Genomic DNA, 27,744 nt, shown 5'->3' on the forward strand with positions numbered 1-27,744 from the left:
GTGTAAGTGATGAAATAGCTAACCTAGTTCATACTGTAGGTTACTGTTGTGCCGTAGACAAAGACTCGGTATACAAACTAAGTTCGATACTTGTTTACTGGCGAAAGATGCGGACTATAAACGTTTAGGTTATGGTTTTCAAGGCTTTTAATATTGGTTAATGATTTATAACTGATTTGGGTGCCATTTCACATGCTAAATGCAATGTTTCCTTCGCTTTTCAGATATATATGAACTATGTTGAATATAGTGTATCCCATGTATTAGTTGAAACGATTGCATGCGTATAGAATTTGGATTCGTGCTTGACATGATTATCCGTCGTGGATATAGAGTTGTTATACGTGCGACAATCCTTTGGCGAAAAGACTTGTCCTAATACATGTTATGGCCAACATACGTCATGTATGTTATAGTGTGTAGTCTAAGTGTTTATTGAAATGACTGTATGAATATGGATTTATAATTTGTGCCTACCATGTGTATTGAATGTAAGAACATGATTGATGTGTATTAGACAACTCCTCGGTGAAAGGATTTGCCTTATTGTATGTTGAAATCAACATACGTCATGTATGTTAGAATATGTAGCCTAAGTGTTTGTACAAATGTCCGAACGAGCAAGTAGTTGGTAAATTGTACTTTATAGGGGTGTTGAGATAAGATTCTCAACTATCTTAACTATGTGTATGATTCCTCCATGCAATTTATATTATATTGTCTGTTTTACTTATGGAATGCATATGTGTGAATTCATGTTTATGTTGTATTTCATACAATGCTCAAATGGTTGTAGGATTTGAATTACTTGATCATTACTACTTTAACTATCTCAAATGATTACTTGTTGGAATTGAGCGTGGTTGGGACTATGATATAGTCTAGGCAATCGGTAACCGGTCCTGTTTTAGTGGCTGAGGTTGCTTTGCCACACGAGACGTGGCCGATGAATCCGAGCCGTACTTTGGTTGTCGGCAGTGGTTAGGCCACACGGAGTGCTTATGCACTTCATGTCGATTAACTCATGTACGCGCTCGTCAAGTAACCCGATTGACCCAATGTATGTTCACCATGTATGGACACTACTGCTTAAATCTAAGGTACCAAGCTTACCAGTGAGAAGCCCCATTAACCCTGGTACCTCGATCCGATAAGACTCATGAGCCGGATATGGTGGTATGGGACACCATGGTCGAGCTGTTGGCTTACGCCGGGGTGACGAGCCCACTCGTAGTGACCAGTGAGCAACCTACACTCGTGAGTCGAATACGGTGGTATGGGACACTGTATTCGAGTTATCGGCCTACGACTAGGTGACGAGTCACTCGTAGTGACCTCAAGCATACTCTGAGCCTGCGTTGAGGCGATGAGCCTTTCCGTAGTGACCTCGAGCATACTCTGAGCCTGCGTTAAGGCGACGAGCCTTTCCGTAATAATTAGAGTATAAGCTAGGCCTGCATCGAGGTGACGAGCCCTTTGTAGCGGCCTGGAACCGTAATATCGTATGAGACTAGCTAGGACTGATGACCCTAGAATGGATCATTCCTTGGGCAAATGATACAAGGGAGATACCTTGGCTTCCCAATACTGTTGTATGAATCAATCTAAATAAGTATTGGCTAACAAGAGCATGCACCGCACTGCATGTGCTTTGGCGAGGAAGAGCACTTTCGGGAGGTTGTCATGCACGCCGTGAGATGAAGACGCCGAGGGAGTGTAGGTAAGGGCATACATCATTATCGCATACCATTCTTGCATTAACAAGGGTATTTAGGACTTGAATGTTATACTGTTTTATCATTACTGCTTGATTGAATTGATAACATGTTAACCTTTGCCTTATAGCTCCACTGAGTTGATCACTCACTCTCACGTTCTGGGACGGTGTTTTAAACACCCACCAGACTTTATTGTAGTTTCAGAGGATGACTCGACTTACGAGGCGGAGCCAGACTTCGTGGATAATGAGGAGGCGTTCTCCTATATGCAGCTGGCAGGCGGGTTTATGTAGGCCTGAATTTGCGTAGACGAGGCTACAGGGGCATGGATAGATGACACGACACTTCATTATTTTGTTTATTTTGGAAATGCACTTGTAATTACTTAACTTAGTGACGTTCATACTCTAGAGACTTAGACTCACTTACACGATCTATATACATATCACAGTCTTCCGCTTGCGTTATTTAAATGCCTTTGGAGTATGACATGCTATTTTAGCTTAATCTCACTCATGTTTAATGCACTAATACGGACAACATTAAATCATCATTTTCTATGTTGCATAAGTGATGCGTTGGAACTTGGGAGTTGAGTCTATGCTCGACCCCCGAATTTCAGGGCGCTACAGCTTGGCTCTAGTCCGAGAATCCGAAGGAAAGCAATACCTTGTGTACTACGTCAGCAAAGCGCTAGTCCCAGAGCATACCTGTTGAGGCTGAGCTGACCTGTTGAGGATGAACTGACTGCTGAGGTCGAGCAATACTTGGGGTTGCCCCTGCTGCTGTTGAAACCAATAGAAGGGGAACCATTACTGCTCTACTTAGCGGTATCCACCTCAGCCGTGAGCTCGACTCTAGTCCGAGAATATGAAGGAAAGAAGTGCCCTGTGTACTACATCAGCAAAGCGTTGGTCCTGCCGAAACCTGCTATCTGAGCTGAGGTGCCAAGGCTGAGCTGAGCTGCTGAGGCCGAGCTAAGCTACAGAGCTGAGCTGCCGAGGCCAAGCTGCTCTGCCAAGGCAGAGTGGGCCTGTTGAGGTCGAGCTGAGTTGTCGAGGCTAAGCTGACTGTTGAGGCCGAGCTGAACTGTTTCTTTATGTTGCTCTGCAGTTTATTAAAAGGGATTACTCGAACTCTCCCCCTTCCTCCGAGCCCAGGTCGATAGGGCGAGAGTACTGAAGGAGTTTTGCCTTTGGTATAAGCTCATCACTCTGGATCTCCTTCATCGATTCGAGCTCTACAAATTTATTCCTTCCCTTTCTTCTCTTAATAAGTGCTTGTTTACCGCCTTGAACTTTAACAATGGGGCCTCGCTGATTTGAATCGTATCGCGTAGGTATGGTTGAGGCCGAGCTGAGGTGCAGAGGCCGAGTTGACCTGTTGAGGCCGAGTTGAGGTACTGAGGCCTGGCTGATCTGTTGAGGCCGAGTTGACCTGTTGAGGCTGAGTTGAGGTGCCGAGGCCGAGGTGGTTTTGATCGACATCTCTTCCTTAACCATTGAGGAACTCATTGGTCATGACTGAGGCTAGCCGACCTCATGTCCCGCTGAGATGTTCGAGCGGACCTCCTCTTTCTCCATTGTGGTTTTTTGGTAAAGCAAAAATGACTTTCATATCGGTTCTCACAGACGGCACTAAAATGTTGATGCAAAAATCTTGTTCACCCTTGTCGAGCTCTAAGCACTCGCGTCGAGCCTTGTAAGCCTGCACAGGAGAAGGACAAAGGAGACCCTGGCTAGAGCAGGAGACTCTCCGATGCCAAAGTCGGGCTAGGAATCTAGGTCAAAGTAGTGTGAGTAGGTTTCGGATGAGATTTTACATACCTTCCAATGTAAATGGGACTTTTATTTATAGTGAAGATAGGTTAGTGTGGTCCGTAATTCCAGGCACAATTTCAGATATTACACGAGATGTTATGGAGTGATGGATGCCGACAGTTATGCAAGAATCACGTCGTGGGCGATTACTCCTATCGTGTGTTACTGGGAGAGAATCTCGTACCTAACTGATCTAGTTGAGGCTTCATGGTCGAGCAAAGATGTCCAGAGCCGAGCTTATCTCAGTCGAGCTCATCTCAGCCGAGCTCTGTCAAACGACCGAGGACTACTTGGACGGGGCTCACCATAACTGAGTTCTATTACTCGTTCATGGACAACTCGAATCGACCCAAGCACGACTAAATCGCTCCGAGCTATGGCCTATTGAGGCCGAGTTGAGCTGCCGAGGGCGGGCAGACCTATCAAGGCCGAGTTGAGTTGCCGAGGCCGAGCTGAGCTGTCGGGGCCGAGCTGAGCCGCCGAGGCCGAGCTGGCCTGTCGAGGCTGAGTTGAGCTGCTGAGGCCAAGGTAGTTTTGGCTGACATATCTTCCTTGGCCATTGAGGAGCTCATTGGTCATGACCGGCGCTGGCCGACCTCATGTCCCGCTGAGATGTCTGAGCCGACCTCTTCTCTTTAGTCAGTCCATTTTTACCAATAACACTGCACAACATGACTTTTAAGGAGTAGTTTGTCTATATAGCTTGTTTGTTTAGAAAATAAAAATAAAAATGAAGTTCTTTATGATAAATAACTACATATATATAATCAATAAAATCACATGTACAAAAATAAGACATATATTGAAATATAATAGACTAATGTAATAATGATTATTAGCATGTATCCACCTGACCAGTCCAGCCGAGCCCACTTGGGTTAAGAATTTCCAACCCAAGGTTGGGTTGGGTTAGGATTGAGGCATAGGAACCTCGGGTTGGCCCAGGGTTGAGCGCCAACCTGACCACCCAACCTGCCATACTTTCAGCCCTAGTGGGCCCACCATGATGTGTTTTATCCACACCGTACATCCCTTTTACCAGCTCATTTTAGGGCATAAGGCCAAAAATGAGGCAGATCCAAATCTCAGGTGGACCACACTGCAGGAATAAGTGGTGATTGAATGCTCACATTACAAACTTCCCAGGGCCCACTGTAATGTTTATTTGCCATCCAAACCTGTTGATTAGGTCACACAGACCTGTATGAAGGGAAAACACAAATATCAGCTTGATCCGAAACTTGTGGTCCCCAGAATTTTTAATGGTGGGTGGTCGATCACCATTGTTTCCTATGCCGTGATCCACTTGAGATATGGATCTGCCTCATTTTTGGGCTTTTGCCCTAGAATGAGCTAGCAACATGAATGTACCGCATGGATAAAACATATACATCACGGTGGGGCCCACAACTCTTCCAGCACCGACCAGGGTACTGGAAGAGTAAATACCGAATCGAGTTACTTTGATTCGATCCGTAAACGTCTAATCTATGGCTTGTCCAATCAGGTGGTTTTAACGAAATGGGGTCCATTCAAAGGATCATCCAATCAACATGATCTTTAACCATGGCTTGCCGCCTATGTTGTGCATGAACGGACAATGTGGATTGATGATTGGATGTATCAAGCGTTATCTGCAAGCTAGAGTTGTCCAATTTTACCAGTTGGGCACATATTACATCCATAATAGAGGTCACAAGCTCAACGGCCTAGATTGCCAAACCATGGGCCACACTGGTAGAAATCCCTACTACAATAGGGAAATTCTATTCATCAACAATAGGCGTCTAGTATATCATCAGTCCATGTGACGATCATTCAGGACAAGTTGGCCTGTCTTTCAATGGTCCAAATGGTCATCTAGTGACCCCATTTCATTTGGAGATGGGACCTAAAATCCCCTCCCATCAGTCATCTAACATGTTTCTTACTTCATAATGCATCTGACCACTAATCCAAAGATGGAGGATTGTCCAATTGTAGCACTCAAGTCAGGTACTGGCCCACTTTTAGGCCCAGCCTTCCTGCAAGGAACAATGTGAGGCCCACCACGATGTTTGGCGAGAAATCCATCCATCCATCCATTTTGCCATATCATGTTAGGACACGGGCTCCGAAACAAGGCAGATCGAAAACTCAAGTGGGCCACACACACAATAGTAAAAAGTGGGCAGGAAAAAGACTATAATTGAAACTTGTGGGTGATACCGTTCATAAGGTCGTTCTTACTGGGATGAACTGAAAACACAAAAAAATATCAGCCCGATCCAAGACTTCTGTGGCCCCACAATTGCTTCAACGGTGGATGTTCAATCCTCACTGTTACCTGTCGTGCAGCCCACTTGAGTTTTGGATCTACCTATTTTTGGGGCATATGTCCTAACATGATCTAACAGATGTCCTAACATCATCCAATGAACGGCCTGGATCTTGTACACTGATTACACACCTACTTAGGCAGGCCCGAAACTAAAGATTAAGAAAGCAAACTCGACGCCAATGCAATTTCAAAACTAAAAATTCTAACTACTTATATTATAAAGACGCAATGTTTGGCGAACGTTGGGGTGTTGTAGCATTCTCTACGTAAGATGGAAATGAGCCACTGGACCCCTTGTGGGCCCATGTAATCCAACAATGGTCCGTTCACATTTTTGTTGACCATCCACATTTTGGGACCCATCCAAACCGTCAAATCCATACACCCAGCATGCTTCTTGAAAGTAATCCGATCTGATAATCTCCAATCCATTCGGAAATCAGGAATACAAAATACCCTCATTTTAGACTCCAAGGAGATCCAAAACCACGGTGAACAGATCCTTTGATGATAATACATATGCGCGGCTACCATGAAAATTCTCTTCTAGGTTTCAGTCCATCGACATCATTTGACACGCTTCAACCACCACATTCGCAAATTCGACCACCTTTGAAAACGCATGCCTAAGTAGATGACAGCGCTGCATCAACAGCAACATCAGTCCATATCTTAAACAATCAGCCAGAAAACAAAGAGGCCTACAAAAGCTTCTTACCAAGCAGGATTTGAATGAGTGGCACGCTTATGTGAGAACTAGACCGTTCACCAAGCGGGCACCCACAATTTACGTGCCAGACCCAAAACCAGGGTCAGTCTGCTCACCATACACGTACAGAAAAGAATGCAATTAGACTGACATTCTGCATCCAATGTAAGGGATAAGCGGCCGTGCCAGAAATTTGGGCCAGCGCATTGTCACAGCAGGGCCCACCTGATCGACAGCCCAAACGCTTGTGCCTATAGTGGGATTTTAATCCCATTTGCATGAGTAGTCTTTGCAGTCCTCAAAATGAATTCATAATAAGCCCATGCACGCATACAAGTTAGCTAATGCCCAACATGCACACAGGTGCAATATCCAAGCCATCCATCGTGTGGACCTCACCATGTATATCTGCTGAAAGATAAAGGTAGCCCACTCAATAAATGAGCTAGAAAAACATGGACGTATTAGGAAACAAAGCTGTTTTTTTTTTTTTTACAACCATACAATTCTTCAGTTAATTGTGAGCCGACTGACTAGTGGACCGACCTGATTCCAGGGACAGGAAATCTATAGTCATACCCTTCTGATGGATGGCTTAGATATAGCACCTGCATGCCATGCTGGCATGGTGTGTGCATCAGCTGACATAGATGCACATGTGGGCTCAGCAAATCTCCATTATGTTGATTATAATCATGAAAGCAGTTTGCTCAAATCCCCAAGATTTAGAGGGCAGAGAAGGAGAAAGTGTACCTTTGCTTAGTTTGACGGGACTAGTGATTAGTCTCGGAAGACTGAGCATACGAAAAACCCTCCTGAGCAGCAGCAGCTGAAGGAGAAGCAGAAGCACCAGCAGAGGGCATTACCCTTTGTAAGCCCGAAGACGCAGAAATGTTAAAAGCATCAAAGCCCCCACTCGTTGCTGTTGCAGGATTTGGTTGATACATCCCAGGCATAGAGCCAGCACCGTTGGAAGTAGGGGTTGTCATGCCCCCACTTGCTGGAGTCAGGGGATTCATCATGGGAGGACGAGGAAGACCATTCATCTGCATCGGCATGGAAGTGGCACCAGGAGGCCCCATCATTGATGGCATAGTTGGAGTGGCCCCATATCCTGCCAAGGCCATTTTGGTAGTAAATACTTTGCAAGGCTAAAACATGCATGGTATTTTCAAAAGAGAAACTTTGATACTCTGGCAGCATGAATGATAAGCAGGCACTTGGAAATTACTCTGAAATTGCATACGTGGCATATAAATATATAATTATAATTAAACTGTCCAATTTATGTTTTCCAGTTTAGATGTATCATGAACAAAAAATTATGCTTATTTGATAATCTGTCAACAGGATTGGCGGACATTTATTGGACGGTTGGAAAATGAAAAATACCAAGGCGAGACTTCTTATGGCAGGGTGCCTAAGAGAAGCACAAGTACCATTTGCTAAAGCGGGTTGAGGTTGGGAAGCCGATGAGGGAAGGAGGTGCGGGGATTAAGAAGCTAAATATAATGAATCAAGCTTTGCTCAGAAAATGGCCGTGCATGTTAGAGGTGATCACGCGCAACTACAGTGTGAAGGAGGGTGGATGGTGGTCCAAGGAATCCTCCTGTTGCTGGACATCAGCTCTTTGGAAAGTGGTTGTCAGTTCGGGCACAAAATTCAAGGAAGCCACCGGTTTCTCTCTAGGAGATGGTTTCAGGATCCGTTTCTGGGAAGATGGATGGGCAGGTGGAAGAACACTTTGAGAAGACTTTTCCGAGGTTAGCACGCCTCCCCAGATTCAAATGTCATGGCATCCCGGTGCTGAGTTTGTGTGTGTGTGTGTGTGGGAGTTAGGCCCTCTTTGGGAAAGAAGGATGTTGGTTTGGACCATAAGAAAAGTCAGGCTGATTTCCAGTAAGTTCTATGGGTTTCTCCCTGGCGCCCAGTCAGAAAACATTCGCAGCTCTTTTGTATGGGTTCATTGACTTGTTGAACTGTCTTCTGGGAGTTAGGCCCTCGTCGGGAGAGAAGGATGTTGGTTTGGACCATAGAAAAGTCAGGCTGATTTCCGGTTAGTTCTATGGGTTTCTCCCTGGCGCCCAGTCCGAAAACATTCACACCACTTTTGCATGGCATTATGGGGCTCCTCCAAAAGTTGTGGCGCTGGCATGGTTGGTGGACCAGAAAAAGGTCTTCACTATTGACGATCTTCGGAAGAGGAATATGCAACTGTCAATGTTTGTATCTTGTGCATGCAAAATGAGTTGGCTGACCATCTCTTCATTCATTTCCCCTCCACGCTCGAGATATGATCGAGATTTCTTTCGATTTTCGGTATGAGCTGGGCCATGCTGGGGTCGATTGAAGGTCTCTTTCTTGCTTGGCATGGGGGTGGGGGTGGGGGTGAGAGTGGGAGGAGGACCAAGAAGCTTTGAAGATTAGCCTTCTTGGCCGGAATTTGGGCTTTGTGGGGAGAGTGGAGCAATAGATGCTTCTACAATAGAAGTACGAGGGCCATCAATGCTTTTGGCAGGGCTAAATCCAATGTAATAGATTGGGCCTCAAATATTAAGGGCCTTGAAGATGCCATTTGTCGCCTTCTTCTTGGGCACTTTTGCTCTTTAATAAAAATTTATCACCGTTCAACCAAAAAAAATAAATGCAAACTGGTGTCCATGAATCAGAGGTTAGGATTGTTTGAGGAAACTAATTTTGGCACTGTGACTTAGCAAAGGGCGTTTGACAATTTAGTCAGTTAATTTGATTTAATGTGTGACATGTTAACATTCAGATGCCCGCATATCAAGCGCCATTCCCTGCCTGAGTATGATATAACTCTCCATTCTCAAAATTTTGGACTGCACAAACCATGATAGAACATAAATCTGATCGTTGGACCAACCATGGCGATGGAGGCTAGCACAACAAAAGTGACAGAATCCCAACCACAGGATTGGTAAGAGGACAACTTCCACCTCCAGATCTTACAGATGCTCATTCATAACTTGGGAGCAAGTGGATGGATGATGACGGAGATGGAGAGGAGCTTGCAAAGAGAGGTTTACCTCCCTGTAGCAAAAGCTCTCACTGCAACTCTATTTGTCATAGATGTCCTAAGAAGAGTTTCCTCCTCTCACTTGGATTCCGTTCCTCTTGCCTTCTTTTAATAAAAGGCAACATTCTCCCATCTCTCACATAATTGTAAATCTCCTACCAGTACCATTGTGGTTCTATAATAGCCAACCCACCCTCAAGTCCCATAATTTTCAAAAGGTTTGCTCAAATAAATCCAGACATAATGTAACATGATACATTGGGGCTCTAGCCATTGGATTTTGATCTTTTTCAATGACCCGAACCGTTTATGTGATAGGGCTCCCCTTGAATGGAGAATGCTTGAAGAAACTCTCGGATTGAATACTTCAATGCTTTTGATTATACCAAGGTTATGGTGCCCATCCATGTTCAAAGAAAAAGAGCCAAATTATCGAAGGGTTGAAATAATCAACAATTGAGGGCTTTTACTTGTTGACTTTCCACCATACGAAGTGAGACGTCATATAAACAGTTTGGATCATTGGAAGATGACCTAGATTCAGCCACAAAACCAATGCATCATATTGCAATATGTTGGGATGTATTCAAGCAAACCTCGATTTTCATAATGCAAGTATAGACCAATTTCCATGCTCCAGCTATGCACAAGATATAAGCTAACCCCATATAATTAAGGATCCAAGGTGTGGGACAATTTGGACATGTCACCATCCCAAGAAAAAAAAAACATACCAAATCCAAACAAGGACAATGCATGAAACATCACATGCCCCACACACATGTTCTAGACTTTGTCTGACCACATAGGATCAAGTTGTCTAATCCTATGCAAACATTGGCTCAAAGCCCAAAGATTTTCCAACCAATGGACTTATCTACTTCTCAAGTTTTAAATAGTTCACAAACTTTCTGAATTATTCACTTAAAAAAGTAACATCCATTTAAACAGATTATCATTTTTCCAAGAGCCCATTTGTTATGCTATAACAATGAGGAGTCGGTTGATCATTTATTCATCCATTGCCCTTTTGCATCAAAGTTTGGAGCGGCTTCCTTATCCTCTTCTAGCCTCATGGGTTCTTCCTAGATCGATAGATCAGCTTTTCTTGGCTTGGCGAGGGGGCGAAAGCGAGGTCAGGAAATGAGTTTGGCATGTATGTCTATCGGCAGGTCTGTGGAGCATTTGTTTGGAGAGATACAGCCAATGCTTTAAAAAATCATAGGAGCAGTCATGGGGAAGTTTTCAACAGGGCAAGACAAAATGTAATAGAATGGACACATGCAGCTAATATTTTAGCTGCTGATCAGTTTCCAATCAGTCGGTTCGAGTTGTAAAGTCTTTACGTTTTCCCCCCCATCTTCTTTTGCTTTTCTTCATATTATTTGGCATTTGGCCTTCTCTTTTAATAAATGTCGTTATTATCATTTCAATTTATTTTTTTTATTAATCGCTCGTAGGCCCAGAGGCCAATCTTAACAAATGCATACACACATCTCATCACTAGATCTTCCTTACGTACATGTATGACCAAGTATCAACTTGGCCATTTCCTAGCATGATTCTAACCCGGCCAAATCTTTCATTTGGCCACAACAAAGTCATGTCATAAAAAGAAGCACAAGTTGGAGGTGTGTAAGGCATTTGATGAGGGGCGAACGGGTTTAAGGAAGTTGGAGGTCATTTCGCTCTCTTAGGAAAATGGATTTGGGGATTTGGAGTGGAGAGGGGGCTGATGTGGAGAGAGGTAGTAGCAAGTGTGGGGTGCAAGAATCTCTATATAGGGCATCACACTTATGGAAGAGAGTGGTCAGGCCGAAAGTTTTTGAGCAGACGAGGTTTTCTTTGGGCGATGGGGAAAGAATTCAGTTCTAGGAGGATTTGTGGCTAAGTGAGAGACCGTTGCAGGAAGTTTTCCCTTCATTAGCCTCAATCTCGCAAAGGTGAACATTATGATATCTCATTCAGGATCCGAGGTGATTTGGGCCCCCCCTTGTCGCAAGAATCTAACGGATGAAGAGTTAGGCTTCTAGAGGTGCTTCGTCTCGTGAGCCCCTCACTGGGCGAGAGAGATGCTATGGTGTAGACTGAAGTCTGTCAATTCTCGGTGAGATCTTTGTATGTAGCAATTTCTGGGTCTTCATCGGGAAATCGTGTGCATCAAACTGCCTTTGCATAGTAAATGGGTGTTCATTTTGTCAGGGAGATGAAGAAACAGTGGACAATCTCTTTATTCGTTGTCCATTTTCTGGCAAGGTATGTGATGCAGGACATGAAATTAAATATGACGTGCAATAGTTCAAGCTTTAGATTATACCAATTTTAAACAATCACAAAATTCCACATCCTACATACGATCAAATATTCAAAAAGGAGAATCTATGGGGGTCCAAGCCTACACAAGTTTAGGGCTGGATCAAATAAAATTATAAACCAAACAAGCCCGAATGAGTGTAAGATTCATCCATTCTTGCAAAGGATTGTTCCCCAATTCAAGAGATTCACCATGTTTCAATTCAGGGGAAAATTTAGGGTTTGCAAAATTGGGGATAATTGGGATTCGGGATTCTTTAGGGTTAAGGACCTGGATTTAAGGCTAAGGAGGAGGAAAATAGAGGAAAGATAGAACCTGAGATGAACCACATGCGTGGACAGCAACTGGCCCTGGGCGCACATGCGTGACCACTCGTCTACACATGTGTGGGGCCCACAAAGTCAGAAAGCGACTCCTAGGCTAGGATCGGCCAAGGTAGGACTGCTTCCATGCCAAATTTCGTATCGATTCGATGCACGGTTTGTGCAAAGTGCTCCGCCGAAGTTTCAGCCCCTATAACGGGCCAGAATCTGAAAATCTGTTGTAGAAGAGAACTTGGGCACGAGAAAGGGTGAATTTGAAGATGGGAAGGATGTAAAAGATGATGGATGTGGGGTGTAAAGAAGTGGGGATGATTTGGGACGGTTGTGGCTTCGCACTACAATAGTTAGCCCTTCAAGGGAGGGAGGGTTTCGCACCCAATTCAATTCTTCAACCCTAAGAGATAGAGAAAAAGAAAAACGCAGAATTTTTATTCATAAACTTCATTGAAAATACCTACGTGGGGTTGCTTATTTATAAGAAAATCCTAAACCCCAAAAGACAATTTTACCCTTGCGCCATTTGCGCACACTAATACTTAAAGCTGAAGTAAATAAAATAAAAACCAATCTACGTAATCAAAGCCGTTCATGATGTTTCTAATAACGAGAATAGTCGAAACTCAAAATCCTAGATCATCTAAGGTAGTGGGCCACGATCATGAGATCCAATGGTAGAATCTATATGATGATCGGGTCCACTCCAATTCTCCATAGCACAACCCCTAACTGTGAGGCCCTCCAAAAATGTCGTCGTCGATCCAGATCGAAAACGGGGCCCTCCTCCTTGAATATGTGCATTGGGGGGGGGGGGGGGGGGGGGTTGTGTATGGAGTAGTGTCCTAGATCTTTGTCAAGTGAGCTGGGTGATGCCACATTCGATTGCTGAGCTTTTTGATCAATGGCACAGAGTTGGGCTGGTCTCGCAGGATAAGGGGAACTGGAGATTATTCCTTTTGGCAGTTTTGTGGACTACTTGGTCTGAAAGAAATAATAGGTGCTTCCGAGATGGGTGCAGCAGCCCTAAGAGTGTTTTCCTCTCTGCTCACTCATATCTTGTTGAGTGGGCTAATGTTGCATCTCCTTAAGGGTTGTGCTCAGGCTTTTCGTTTTCTGCTATTTTTTCCTCTTTTCTTGTTGTATTCTTTTCTAGTGTTGCCGTCTTTCTTAATAAAGTCGTCACCCTTCTGGAAAAAAAAAAAAATCATACTGCCTTTGTATGGCATTATGGAGCTCTTCATAGGGTGGCAACTTTGGCTTGGCTTTTAGCTAGGAACAAAGTGCTTATGGTTAACAATCTTCGCATGTGGTTACAGTTTAAAATAAAAATCTTCGCATGCGGATGATGATGATTACAATTTTATATTTGATGTGCACGAAAAGTGAGTCAGTCAATCACCTCTTCATCCATTGCCCTTTTGTTAAAGGAGTTATAGATAGCTTTTTTATTTGTTAGTTTGGAGTGGCATGGGCCATGCCAGGCTCAATTGATAATCTCCTCCTAGCTTGGCATGGGGGAGGAGTGGGCAAGATAGGAAAGAAAATTTGGAAACTTTCTTTGTTAGCCGGTATCTGGTTTCTGTGACAGAAATTCTCACTGTTTTATGAATCAATGCGGGCAGGTGTACATTAGGCTTAAATTGCATGTGATGGTTTGGGCCTCCAGTCTCTACAGTCTTAGGCGAGGTTTTCTCTTGTTCTTTTTCCCCCCTCTTTCTTTTCCCCCTGTTTCCTGGTATGATTAGTATTTCTTTCGGCTATGGCCCTCCTTTATAAGATCATCATCTTTCAAAAAGAAGAGGAAGAGAAAGTAATGTCACTCTATCTCAACTTAACGAGAAGGGTGCAAACGACATATGAGTCACCTAATGAACTGTGCCATCAAAGGTGACCCAAGCGCAAGCCTAGCTGTTTTAGGCCTGTTGCCCCTCATCTGCATGCACCTATGTGTGCCTAGCACCTGGGTGCACCCATATGCACCTGCAGTAAATATGGCATTTTTCCATGAGGTACCCATAAGGGTACCTCATTTGAGTGTGTGTGCGTGTGTGTTTTGGTGTCATACCACCGGTGTTCCAATTATCAGCGATAGTAGTAGGTACCAAAACCATTGTAAAAACAAAAAATTATAGATATTGGCCAATATTTTTTATAACATTGGCAATATTTGGTGATAATATCGTATTGCTGATACTTTCGGCCCATCATAGTATAAATACTCCCTGGTATTGATGATACTAGCAATATCACCAACATAAAAGAGGGGCCCCCCCCAAAAAAAAAAAAAACTGAAAATCAAAGATTGGATTTGTTTCTTAGGTGATTTCAACAATCAAAGCTTGGATTTGGGGGAGGAATCTCAACTGGATGGCAACAGGCTGGAACTAAAAGGTGAAGAAAAATCCTAAAGAAGTATTTTTTTTTTCAAACATTCAGATGGATTGGCATGAAAATCCACGCCTATGCATGAACAGGGATATATGGTGAATAAATCAACATTTAAGTGGGAAAATGGGGGAAATTGGGGATCCTGATTTCTGCCATATCTACCCCTAAAACTGATAATGGATGCATGTAAATTTGATATGCTCATCAGTGAGGACGGATCAATCAAATGACCATAACTATTCCTTTTCTCGATATATATAGACAACACAAGGTGTCACTGCCTCATTTTTTAGGTGACACTATTCCCTGCGGATGCACGTAATCACCTGCAGCCACGTGCATTGGGTTGATTTATTCATGCTTTTCTCGAAAAAATTTATTTTTAAATAAAAAGAAAAATATGTTTAATTGAAAAATACATGCTTTTCGCTATTAATTAATATGGAAATTCTATATAGGCATGAGTGTTAGCTGATCTATCTATTGGCTACAAAATTTCATTTTTCTGAAATAAAGACATTTTTTTATTATTTAAATTAGGAAACACGGAAGAAAAAATCGGTCTATTTAGGAAAAAAAAAATAATTTGTTTCGATAATGTATCATATATTATGTATGATGTATATATGTATAGATGGATGGATGGTTGGATGCATGCATGTATATATGTATGGATGGATGGATGTATACACGTACGTACGTATATATGTATGGATGGATGATGTATGTATGTATGCATGAATGCATGCATGGATGGATCATGTATATGTGCGGATGGATGGATGGACCATTGAGGTATCACATATGCATGTATCTATGTTTGGGTGGTTGATGGATCCTAACAATATTATTGTTTTCTTTCTATATAGGTAGCATAAAATATCGATAAGAGGAGCAATGGACATCAAGGGAAACTATGGACAACCAATCGAGGGGAATCGATATATGGGTCGATTTGCAACTATTGTGAGCATACTTCGAGAATGAGGAGATTTCCAGGTTGAGGGAGCACTTGGCTAGGGACAAAGGAATGTGAAGGATTGTCCAAGTGTTTTGAAGGAAGTGAAAATCAAGATAAGGATGTATTGTACGACAGTAAGGCACACAGACAACAACAATATGTATGAGAGAAGGAGATTAGGGACGAGTTACAGATTCCTAGACTCCATCTAGGCACTGTTGGTGAGGACCCCATGATAATGATGGTGACATGAACGTGGCATATGTCCCAAAGATTGTGTCGCTAAGCGGGAGGATGGACCATAAGTAAGCTATGCATGACTCTCAACAAACAACTCGGGACAAGGACTAAAGGCCATGGCTCGAGGAGACTAGGCTGACATTTGAGGGATTGAGACGTGAGATTGGTGGGAGCAGCAATGGGGTGGAAGCAACGGTAAGAGTGGCGGTTATAGTTCCCCCAGGGAACTATAGCATAATCAGAGCACTTGGGGTGCCAGATGCACCTATTGCAAGTGCTAAGCATAAGGATTTTTTTCATCCTCCAAAAGCTCCAGATCTTTTGCCTTTGAAGTCCAAGGACTGAATCTTCATTAGAATGTCCCCTAGCTCATATACCTAACTGCCCAACACCACCCTTTTCCATGCCAGGATCTTGCCATTCAAAAGCTTTAACTTCTGACTCAATCTGAAACCAGCATAGCCCTCCACTTAAAAGGACCTCCCTCCACCACTTCTTGATTTGATTTGAGAAGCCCTCCACTTCCAGCCACGCAAACTCGAACCTAAAAGGTTTCGGGCCCCAATTCTTCACCACATCATCCAACATGATAGGGTAGTGATTAGAAGTTGTTATCAGAAGCCCTCTCAAAGAAACCAATGGAAATTTCTCCTCCCAATTTGCCAAAGAGCATCCAATTTGTGGTATGGATTATCATAACGAGTATGTCCAACCTCTAATGTTGAGTTTTTGACTTTGTTTATTTACTTTAGGGGATTTTACAAATAACTACTTAATTAATATGGAATTTACATTGCGGTACCTTTTTTCAAAAAGTTACGTCATTAATCAGTGTAATTATCATTCCACTACCTTCTGTTACATTTCTTTAACAACCACTTGGGCAGGGCTGAAAGTTGGGCAGGTTGGGTTGGGTTGGGTTAGTGCTCAACCCTAGCCCAACCCAAGATTCCTATACCTCAACCCTAACCCAACCCAACCCAACCCAACCTCAGGTTGGGAATTCTCAACCGAAGCCCAACCCAAGCAAGCTCAGTTAGGTTGGTTGGGTGGATATATGCTAATATTTTCGTTATTACATTAGTCTATTATATTTTCAATACACATCTTATTTTTTGTACCTATGATTTTATTAATTATATATATAGTTATTTATCATAAAGAACTTCATTTTTTCTAGACAAATAAGCTAAAATATAGGACAACTACTCCTTTAAAAGTCGTGTTGTGTAGCACACAATATACTTGGGAGAGAGAATTCTAGCGTATCTTGTTAGCTTGAGTCATCGGAAATGACGTGGATCAATGAAACCCAACGGCATTGGAATTTCCTGTGCCTTAAACACAGGCAATGCGTACTCAATTATAATTTATAAGTAGCCCAAGCCCAAGCCCAAGACTGAATCCGATACATCCTGCCAGAGCCCAACCCAACATCAGGTCGGTCACGGGTTGAACCCGCCCGACTTTCAGCCCTACACTTGGGTGGGCGTGTGAGCAACTAGGTCGGTTGCTTGGGTGGGCCCCAATCACCCTCCTTCCCAAGGTATAGCCCATCTGAATTACGGATGGGCCTGTTTTTTATGCCCCGGGCCTAAATTTTGTTGTGGCATCTAATGATTGGAGTGAATTTCATATAATCATCACGACGAGCCCTGTAAAAATCAAGGGTGGATGTCTCTCTCCCAACTGTTTTCTTTGGTGTGGCCCACAGGAATCACAAGTTTGTCTGATTTTTTGGATTTGCGCCGAAAATGGGATTACACATCTAGTGATCGAAGTGGATTTCGCATACACATCAAAGTGGACCCTGCCAAAAATCAAGTCCCAAGGTTCCTCTCCAATCGTGCAGAGAGATTATTAAAGGGGGGGGGGGATCGTATGGGACACCACTCTAGATTTTGACGGGCCCACCATGATGTTTATGGAAGATCCACTCCGACCATTAGATATTTGGTCCCATATTAGGCCAAGATACAAAAAATCAGGTTGACCTATGATTATGGTGGGCCACACCAAAGGAAACAATTGGAAGAGAGACATCCACCCTTGAATTTTACATGGCCCACCATGATAAGTATATGAAATCCACTCCAACCATTGGATGTCACACAAATTTACACCTGTGATCCAAAAAATATACCCATCTACGATTCACTTGGCCCATACCAATGGAAATAATTTCGAGGGCGAGCATTGATGTGTATACTTTCCAATCATATGGTACCTGGATCACAAATCGAGTTGCTTTTTGGGCCCTTGACCTAATATGGAGTGACACACATGGTGGTTGGGATGAATTTTACATAAACATGACGGTAAGTCCCACCTGAGCCATTGACCAATTTGTCGGCACGATGGTCATGACCGAAGGTAGTGGAATGAGAATTATATCCATTAATGAGGTAGCTTTCTAAAAACTGTTTGAAAAAGGCATGAGAATGTAAATTCCATATTAATTAGGTAGTTATTTGTAAAATTCCCTTTATTTTTAGACTTTTAAGGTACCTAGTAGTTCGTAAATCAATCAATGCATAAATCACACGTATTTTTATATGAAAGTGAGAAATGGATAAATTAAATATAATCATAACTTTAATTGTATATTTGTAGTGACTCAAGTGTACAAGACTACAAGTATTGTGATTAGTCACTACACTAGAAGGGTACAGACCTATCTTTCACAACCTAGACCAAACCAAATAGTTCGACGAGTTCGCATCAGAGTTGGCCATGACAACAGGTTGGGTCACGAGAAACCTAGGTCAACGAGGTGATCAACTACTTTAAAATTAGTTTCGTTTTATCGTGTTAAATTTAGTTTTAAAGCTAAGACTTAAAAATCAATATGTATCAACAAAGAAACTAAGTATGTGAAATTGAAATTGAAGCAACCAAGAAATTTGCATCCCCCTAGACATGCATTATATTTCAAGTCTCAACATATTAAAAAAAAATTAACCAAAAAAAAAAAGAAAGAAAACTAAACATGATAATTGAAAAATGGTTACCAAACTAAGCAGATCTGATAAAAAAAACAACAAAAAAAAAACCTAAAACAACTACTTTTTCCATCAGATCTAATATATCTGATCGGAAAGGGCTGGAGAGTACAGATCTGAGATCAGATTCAAAAAAAGAAAACGATTTTTGAAAAATATACAAAAATCAGGCATAAATGCCCCGAAAATAAAAAAGCTCAAATTGATCTTCAAAACTCATAGTTTTTGGTAGATCTATGGGTATAATAAACATAAATATGGATTAGAAGAAGGATCGACGGCAAAAAATGAATTTGTTTTTTTACCTATTTTCCGATTTTTTTCAAAACCAGTCACAAACTGTTTCAATGCTTCAAATCAGTTGAAATCCGATGTTTTGATCCTCCAAGTTGTTGTTAATGGTGTAGAAAATCAATTGGGATTGATGAATTCAAGGTATTTCAAATATTGGAGGAGAAATGAGGGAGAGAGATCGAAAAGCGGAAAAAAAGGGGCCGAATGAGGGAGAGAAAGATCGAAAAGTAGAAAGAAAAGGGTCGGTTTCACCCTTTTATACCTGTATCAGTCTGACCGATATAGGTACATAATATCGGACCCAATACAGGCTGTATTGGCCGATACAAGCCAACGGATACCAATACAAGGCAATATCGTGTATCGTATCGAGCCAATACGGATACGATACACCCGTATCAGAAAATATGTTATAGATATTTGGATCCATGGAACCCAGGTACCTAGGTGTTTTGGGCATTCTAGGGGCAGTTACACTTGGGGTAGGGACAGTGGCCTTTAACCACACTGGTTCCCACACCATTCATTCCTCTCCCCTTTCTCTTAGGGTATGACTATTGTAGCATCACATGAGACGAATTATGATGCAGGACAATTAACCACTTGCTCTAAAAGCTCGAACTGTTAGAGTATGGCAAATTAATCCCTTTAGCTCATAGCCCAAGCCCCACATCTCATGGGCTAGGACCTCGGCCGAACCTCCTTCTTGGGCCCCAAATCACATGGGCCGCCCACCCCGAGTGTGTCCCCGCATCCCACGAGCTACCTCACTCGAGCCCGGTGTGAAATGCGCATTAATCACCCCTGGTAAGGAGTCTCGAACACAAGACCTCCCCCGTGGGCCCCAAATCGCATGGGTCACCCACCCCGAGTGTGTCCCTGCATCTAACAGGCGACCCCACTCAAGCCCAGTGTGAAAATGCCCCTGCATTAAATTAATTCCTTGATCTCCCCACTAGTCAGAGCCCTCCACAAACCAAACTCCCTAAGGCCTTGACCTTCATGTCTCTTTAATTGGTAGAGTCCTCCTCACTATCGCTTGTTGCTTAAATGGTCTCTAAAATTTATCAAGGAGAGTAGTAATGGGGGAAGGAATAAGGCATGCGGTTGTAGAAAGGCTATTTATATGAATTTTAATAACATGATTTGACAAATTAGAGTCTTCTATTTCTGCCACCAAAAATCTAGGAAAGATTCTACTTTAGGTGGTGTCTTTCCATTCTCTTTCCTCCTTTTAAATATATAAAAAAAAAAAAAAAATTAAATAAAAAATCCACTCTCTTTCCCAATAATGCAACTCCACTAGTTCTCTTTAGTGCTTCCTCTACCATCATTTCTATATTTCCGCTATTCTTAAGATGGGAAGAGGTATGCTTACCCTTAACCGAAGATTGTGCGGGTCTGCGAGACCTCGATTCTATGAATGTGACTTTGCTTGGTAAGTGGCAATGGAGATTCAGAGTTGAAGAAGGCAAGCTTTGGAGGGAGATAATAGCACAAAAGTATGGTTTAGAAGAAAGGGGGTGGGAGATCAAGAAGATATCGTACTACCGCATATTTGGCATTTAGAAGGCCATCTCCTCGGCTTCCCTGTTTTTCATAGCTGCCTCATCATTTGATCTTGGGAATGGTTCCTAGATTCAGTTTTGGGACGACATATGATGCGGAGGTAGCCCTTTAGTGGAGGACTTCCCTTTGCATCTCTATCTTCGGAGAACATCACCGTAGATAGATGTTTCTCTTCCAATGGTGGGAGGGGACCATGGTGCCCCCATACAAAAGAGGCCTTTCAGATTTGAAGATAGAGGAGTACACAAGCTTATTGGTGCATCTCCAACACTCTTCTCTCTTTTTGGAATCGATCGACTCAACAGGTACGGTTGGCATCCTCATCAAGTTCTTTCTCAGTAAAATCTTTTTACAATGAGATACATCCCTCAAGGAATGACCCCGGTAGCCTAATCTCATTCGCCTTTTAGTTCTATGCAGTGTTCGAAATATCGGTATCGCATTATGTATCGCATCGTTGGGATACAAATACATATCGGTTATTGTCCGGGATATATCGTCTGTATCGGGTAATTTACTACACTTTTTAGGAAACATGGAGAAACATTGCGAAAATAGTTGAATTTTTCAATGAAACTTCAAGGATTGTTAAAAAAGACCATACACTTTTAAATCATAACATATCAAAAATAAGTGTACATAATAGGTTTCCTTTATATAGGGCCCTAAGCTATGCATTGTTTTATTGAACCAATGCAACTATATTCAAATTGAATGCATAACATTTAGAGTGTATGTGATGATAATTTCATCAAGCACTTCTAAATACTTCGAAATTAGTCTCAATTCACAGCTGGTTGAAGGAAATTTTTGATAAAAAAAAAATTTTAATAATTTTAATTAAAAAAATATTTTTATTTTCCAAAAATTGACAAGGACTTAACAAATCAATATATCAACCCTCATACATGCTTGATTTCATGTTTGGAGTGCAACATTGCAAGCAATTTGGGAAAAATTAGGAATTTTTCGAATTTTACCCAATGTTCCCAAAATCGGACCACTTACACTCGAATTTTAAAATTAAAGTGTACATGATGATCATTTCATCAAATACTCCTATATACTTGAAAATTAGTCTCAATTGACAGCTGGTTGATGGAAACTTTTGAGAAAAAAATGGAGAACATGAAGAACCAATGGATATCGAAATCAAAGCTCCAACTCCATGATTTTTCATGCAAAACATGAAGAACCAGTGAATTTGTAAACACTGATTTAACATGATTTCAACAATAAAAAATAAAAAATGAATCGAAATTGAAAATGCTCACCGTATCGAACTTGTGGAATATATCAACACTGCCTGTGCGTTTCGTATCGCACGGGAGGGATACAAAACATATCGTGGGTTATATCGGCTGATATCGTTGATATTTAAAACATTTCTATGTGGCCCCCTCAAAGGTATCCTCCGTGGTTGGTTGGCAGGAAGCGATTCTAACGATAAATAATCTTCAGAAGAGGGGAATGTCTCTCCCGAAAATATGCCTTCTTTGCATGAGCAATGCGGAGTCAGTCGACCATTTATTATTCCATTACCCTTTCGCTAATCAGCTTTGGAATCACATACTGCGTATATTCGAGGTGAAATGGATAATGCCACAGCCAGTTCCACAATTACTTTGGGCATGGCATGGACTCCAGTTGGTGAAAGATAGGTTAATATTATGGTGGTTGATTCTTCTAGCTTGCCTTTGGAACATATGGGCCGAATGCAATCACGTTGTTTCAACAACAAGTTAAAATCATAGGAACAAGTTTTGTGGAAGGCAAAAAGAGATGTATCCGAATGGGCTATTGAGCTTCTTCATGTTGATATTAGTGTAGCTCTTTCTATTTTTGGATCTGTAATTTCTCTTACAGATGTATTTTTTTGTCTTGATAGTCTGTCAAGCAGTCGTCTAATAAAATCATTCATTGCTCTTCTTAAAACAATGCAGTAAAGAAGATCAGTTGCCGACAATCTGTGATATAGGATTCTTATAATTGCTGGAGAGGTACTGATGGAAAGTTTGGATTGTGGGGGAAAAAAAAAAAAAGAAAGAAAGAAAGAAAGAAAAGAAACGTGTAATGATCATCCAATAATGGAAAGGGTTCCTATTGTTTGGACGTTTTGTATTGTTTGAATAGCAAAAGAAAATAGCGGATTCCTCACAATACACACTGTTACTGTTATGTAACAGTTGTTACGTAACCATTTTGGCATACCACGACACACAATACATACCTAGGGTTTTGCTAAAGTTGCTAATGTCCCCAAACCTTTTTGAGTGTTACATGGGATGCCCAATCACCAATCAGGGTGGTTCATTCAATAGTACCATTGGAAGTGGTGCAAGAATCAAGCCAATTGGACGATCCTAACTATTTGAACGAAGCCAATTTTTTACAACCATCCATTGTTTATAAGCCATAAATCACGTGGTTAGAATCATCAAATGAAAGTTCTGCCTTGGAACCATAAGCAACACAAGGTGGGATCTATCGAATCGATGTTTCAAGATCTTGATTAGACCTATTTTGTTTTCCCACTCAATCTTGACCATCCATTTTCAATACTATTCATTGGATGTTAAGGATCATCCGATTGGCGTGATTTTTGCAACATGGCTTGTCCCTAGTATGAATGAATAGACAGTTCAAATCAACAATAGGTCATCCCATGTGCCATTTGAAAGGTTTGGCTAACGTCCCTGTGAAGGTAGGGACGTTAGCAAAACACACACACATGGGTTTATTACTTAATTTGAAAGAGATCGTTACTTTTACAAATTTGGAATATAGGTACAGAAATGAATACGAACTATGTCTAGCACAAATTAGTTCAGTCAGATGGTCATAGTGGAAACTGGAAATATAGTGTTGGTAGTTGGTAAACATCCTAGGATACTTGGAAGCAGAAGTAGCACCCCTTTGGGAAGAAGGTTCCAGAACTAAGAACTGCTTTTCTGTTTACAACAGTCCTCTAAAGAAAAATTAATTGCACTTAACATTATTGTCAACATAAAGGACTACATGTATCCCGTTACATTTCCAGCAAGACTTTACGGCTCGAATTGCATTGCAATAATAAATCAATAAAGTGGAAATGGCCAAGCTGGTGCTAGCCGACTCTATTTGTAATAGGGACTAGCCCCCAAAGTTGAAAATTAAATTGTTTCAGGTCCAACTAGAAACAAGGAATTGCAGTTAGGGCTTTGATCATTGTTATGAATCAAAATGGTGCGCATCCACTTTCGTAATTTCTTCTACATTGAATTGGATTAATTCAATTTAGTTCGATGGAGAATCCAAACGCACCCTGAGGTTGTGTACTCAATATTAAACAAACATTTTAGGACATCAGCAGATTGCAGTTAAATGCTGTGATGGTTTTGACCAATGAGAACTTACAAACATGCAAGAATGTGAACCCTGGTGCTGTTTAAACTTCAAAGAACCAAGACTGTATACAAAACAGTGAATGCACACACGTGTTTCTCAGAATTGTCATCACGAAAGCAGAATATCAGCACAAAAAGCAATAAAGAAATCCAAAATTTATGGCCAACCTGGAGGGCCAACGGGCCGCTGCAAAATTGGGGGCCTCATGCCAGGGATTAATGGTGAATTGACAGGTGGCTGAGAAGATCCTCCACCCGGCATAATGGGTGGGGGTAGAACAGGAAGACGGGGTCTCTGGGGGTTTGATTGGAAAGAAGCAAGATGCTGGTGGAAAGTTGCACCAACTTGCTGCTGGAAAGCTGCGGTCTGCCCAAGATGCTCCTTGATCCTCTGATCGATCAAACTTTGGGTCTGTTGCTCTTCGAACTGCTGATAATAAGTACGCACATTCGCCTGAAGTTATGTACAGAGAATCAGCCAACCATATAACAGAATATAAAAAAAAAAACCAGGAACACGTAAGACTGCTCTATCAAAAAAATTGCTTTATTATTTAATTTAATACCTTGTGTTTGTAGCCAGCATTGTGTTGCTTTCTAACAGAAGGCTGACAAAACAAATGATGGAAATTGTTAGCAATACAATATGAAAAGAGGAAATATAGGTAGCTGTGAGAACCAACGTTATGAAAATCGTACAATGTAAACTTGAATTGGATAGCTCATGATGAATCTCCCAAACAACAACAAATTGGTGGCATGAATCAAATTGGGGACAAATTAAACAATACAATTCAATCATGCAATTGGTGATGGGATGTCACAGCAGAACTCTCAAAAGCTGATAAAACTCCTTGTGGAAAGAAGAATTCATACTGCAATTATTTGGTTGACCAGTCAAGTCTACAGGTACTGCAGGATTCAGAGATGGAGATGATTCAACTCGCAAGCACAGTGAATTTTCATCGGTTGGCTCAAACACCTCCTGGGGTCAAGCTACAGTTCATGGAACGAACAAAAATTTCAATGGTTTCAGCCATGCATGGGAGCAATCGATGAACGATGCATCTGCTGTCCAGTATCCAAAGACAGGGCAGCAATAATCACAGTGTAGCAGATGCAGCAACACCACCCTAGATTGGGGGTGAAGCAGAAGTCCTAGTGGAACAGATAGGCTGATCGATCCTGATTATGGAGGGGGATGAAGGTAAGATTAAGGCTAGTATGGCGGATGAGGTGAACAGGGGAATATCAGGAGAAAGTCTATCAGGAGAAAGTCTCTTCTAAGGCCCTGAAGGCAGTTGTAGGTTTCAACTGTATATCACCCCAAGCCTCAGGTAGTCAGGTATTAAGTCTGCTCAGCGTTCTCCTCAGGGGAGTTGTCTCTACTTCGCATCAGCCTTGCTGTTTGGTCCCATGGTCTAAGAAAGATTTAATTTTCAGCAAGGATTGAAGACAGCAAAGGTAAGAGAGACAAGAACTAACATAAGAAAGTTTATCTTTACACCCAAATGCAGTGATGTTTATTAATAATCAGGAGGCCAAAGCCAAAAGAATTACAGATCTGACCAGGAATCAGGAAAAGAAAAACTTTCTCCGAAAATGTTTAAAGCTAGAGCCTACCCCATTACATTTAATTTTGCCCTATTGAAACACTCCGAACCCCACCCACTGCAGTTCCTAAAACAGCACTTCATTCTTTCCTTCCATAGGAACCAAATTCCCGGCCACCAAGGATAACCTTCAGATGGACTTCCCTCACTTACCTACCCCTCCCCCGTACCAAGCCAGAAGGAAATTCCACATCGAGCCTGGCATCATCCACAATACCCCCAACCAAAGTGAAAAAGCTAACCCAAAACTCCTTAGCAAAACCCACCCACATGCTTTGATAAATTTACCCTTCTACTTACAAAGATAAATAGTACAAGATCATAAAAAGGTGTTCTATATAAATGGTCAGTTGTAAATGGTGGATCCCTTCATTTAAGCGTTGTTAGGAAAAGGTGCAAGAAGGGCAACGCCCGGTATTCAAACGGAACGCACTTTAAATTGAAAATGGTAGTTTGGAAAGTGAAGAAACACCATTCCACATTGAGCAGAATGGAGAGTCCAAAATGGCAAGTGAGCTCAGTTGTTCAATTTGAAGAAACAAGCAAGCGCACTTGCCAGTTGGTCCAATGCCCATTCTACTCAATGAAAATATAGTAACTTCCAAACGTACATTCTCACTTGCCATTTGGGCCAATGCCGATTTCGCTCTGTGCAAATATAGTAACTTCAACATTTAAAATCATGTATAAAATGAGAATAGCAAACCAATCGGAGGAAGTTCAGGATATTTAACCTGAGGCATTGCAGAGTATACTCAGGATTGGGTTCTGACAAGTAGGAGCTATGGTTCAGTAATTAAGAACATATTTGCCCATGTCATGGTTCATGGAAAAACTTATTCATCGTCAATGTGTGGGTAAGTTATGGGTGGCGGTCATGTCTAAGTTTGGAGTCAGTTGGGTGATGCCTAAATCTATGGGGGAGTTATGAAGAGGTTGGAGTTCGGTGGGTTGGGTCCTATTGGTAGATTATTATGGCAAATGCCGCAGAAGGCAACTTTTTGGTGGGTGTGTTTTGAAAGAAATGGAAGAATTTCAAAGGAAAACACAAGTTGGAAGGTTCCATTTTTAAAAAGATTATGAAGGCATCAGTTGCATGGGAATTGCATCACAATCTGATGACCGGATTTCCCCCTGCCCTCCTCCAGTCCAATTGGAAGGAACACCTAAACAGCAGGTGGTCTTGTCCCAGTTGTGTATGAGGTGGCAGCATCCTCCAAATAACTAGTTCAAATTAACTATGACGGATGTGTTCTAGACTAGAGTGTCCCGGTCAAACTGGGATAGGTGACCTCATCATAAACAGCAATGGGTATTGTATTGTTGAGTTTTCAGGCACATCGGGGTCGGATGATTCTAGCTTTGCGGAAGCTGCTGCCCTTCTTCAAGGAATCGAAATCACAGTTAATCTTCATCTTAGTGAAGGGGATTACTGCAAAGTCATTAACTAGTTTAGAGGCGGTTGATTCCCATGGAGGTTATCCCCTATATTAGAAGAAGCTAACAGTTTATCTGATTTACCAAGCATCGTTTTCAATCACATTGGCCAATCCAAGGCTGGTAAACTTGTAACTCGAACATGACTTGTCCGACCCACAAAACTTGACTTGGCCAGGTCAACGTAGCAACTTAGTCAACTCATTTTTTTCTATTTAAATAATTTTATAATTTATACAACTAGTATAATTATAGATAATATGTTAAGCAATCTTACGATGTGCATGAGAGAGAGAGCGAGCGAGAGAGAGAAAGAGAGAGAGAGAGAGAGAGAGAGAGAGAGAGAGAGAGAGACGTGAGAATGAGAGAGACAGGATAAGAAGTTTAAGAGTTGTTTGACTCCTTTTTAAGAGAACTAGAATGAAGAGTAATTGATACTCCGGCAGTGTATGATGCTTGACACGCAGGTAGGTAATGATGGCATTCGTGGCATACAATAACTCAAGATAAACCGACTAAACTGTGAAACCCACTGTCGCTGAGTCACAGTCAAAAAATCAGATTTTCTGAATGATCTAGCCTCTGATTCATAGATAATTTTTGTTGAAATAGG

The 27,744-nt window shown here is 41.8% G+C and overlaps 1 protein-coding gene across 2 annotated transcripts in view; it reads right to left on the reverse strand.

The window, feature by feature from the left end:
- Nucleotides 1–6,043: 6,043 nt before the first annotated feature.
- The window catches only part of LOC131230251 (U1 small nuclear ribonucleoprotein C), a 32,150-nt gene continuing 10,449 nt past the window's right edge, over nt 6,044–27,744 (reverse strand). Inside the window, exons 3-6 of one of the 2 annotated variants that reach the window (XM_058226080.1) lie at nt 24,648–24,689; nt 24,250–24,535; nt 7,321–7,681; nt 6,044–6,484 (exon numbers count right to left, since the gene is read on the reverse strand). In XM_058226080.1, coding sequence (XP_058082063.1) covers nt 7,341–7,681; nt 24,250–24,535; nt 24,648–24,689 — 669 coding nt within the window. In that variant the 3' untranslated portion in view covers nt 6,044–6,484; nt 7,321–7,340. Of the gene's footprint in view, nt 6,502–7,320; nt 7,682–24,249; nt 24,536–24,647; nt 24,690–27,744 lie in introns of both variants that reach the window. The other variant, XM_058226079.1, reaches the window with a different exon arrangement.

Source organism: Magnolia sinica, chromosome 17 (assembly GCF_029962835.1).
Source record: "Magnolia sinica isolate HGM2019 chromosome 17, MsV1, whole genome shotgun sequence".
NCBI lineage: Eukaryota > Viridiplantae > Streptophyta > Magnoliopsida > Magnoliales > Magnoliaceae > Magnolia > Magnolia sinica.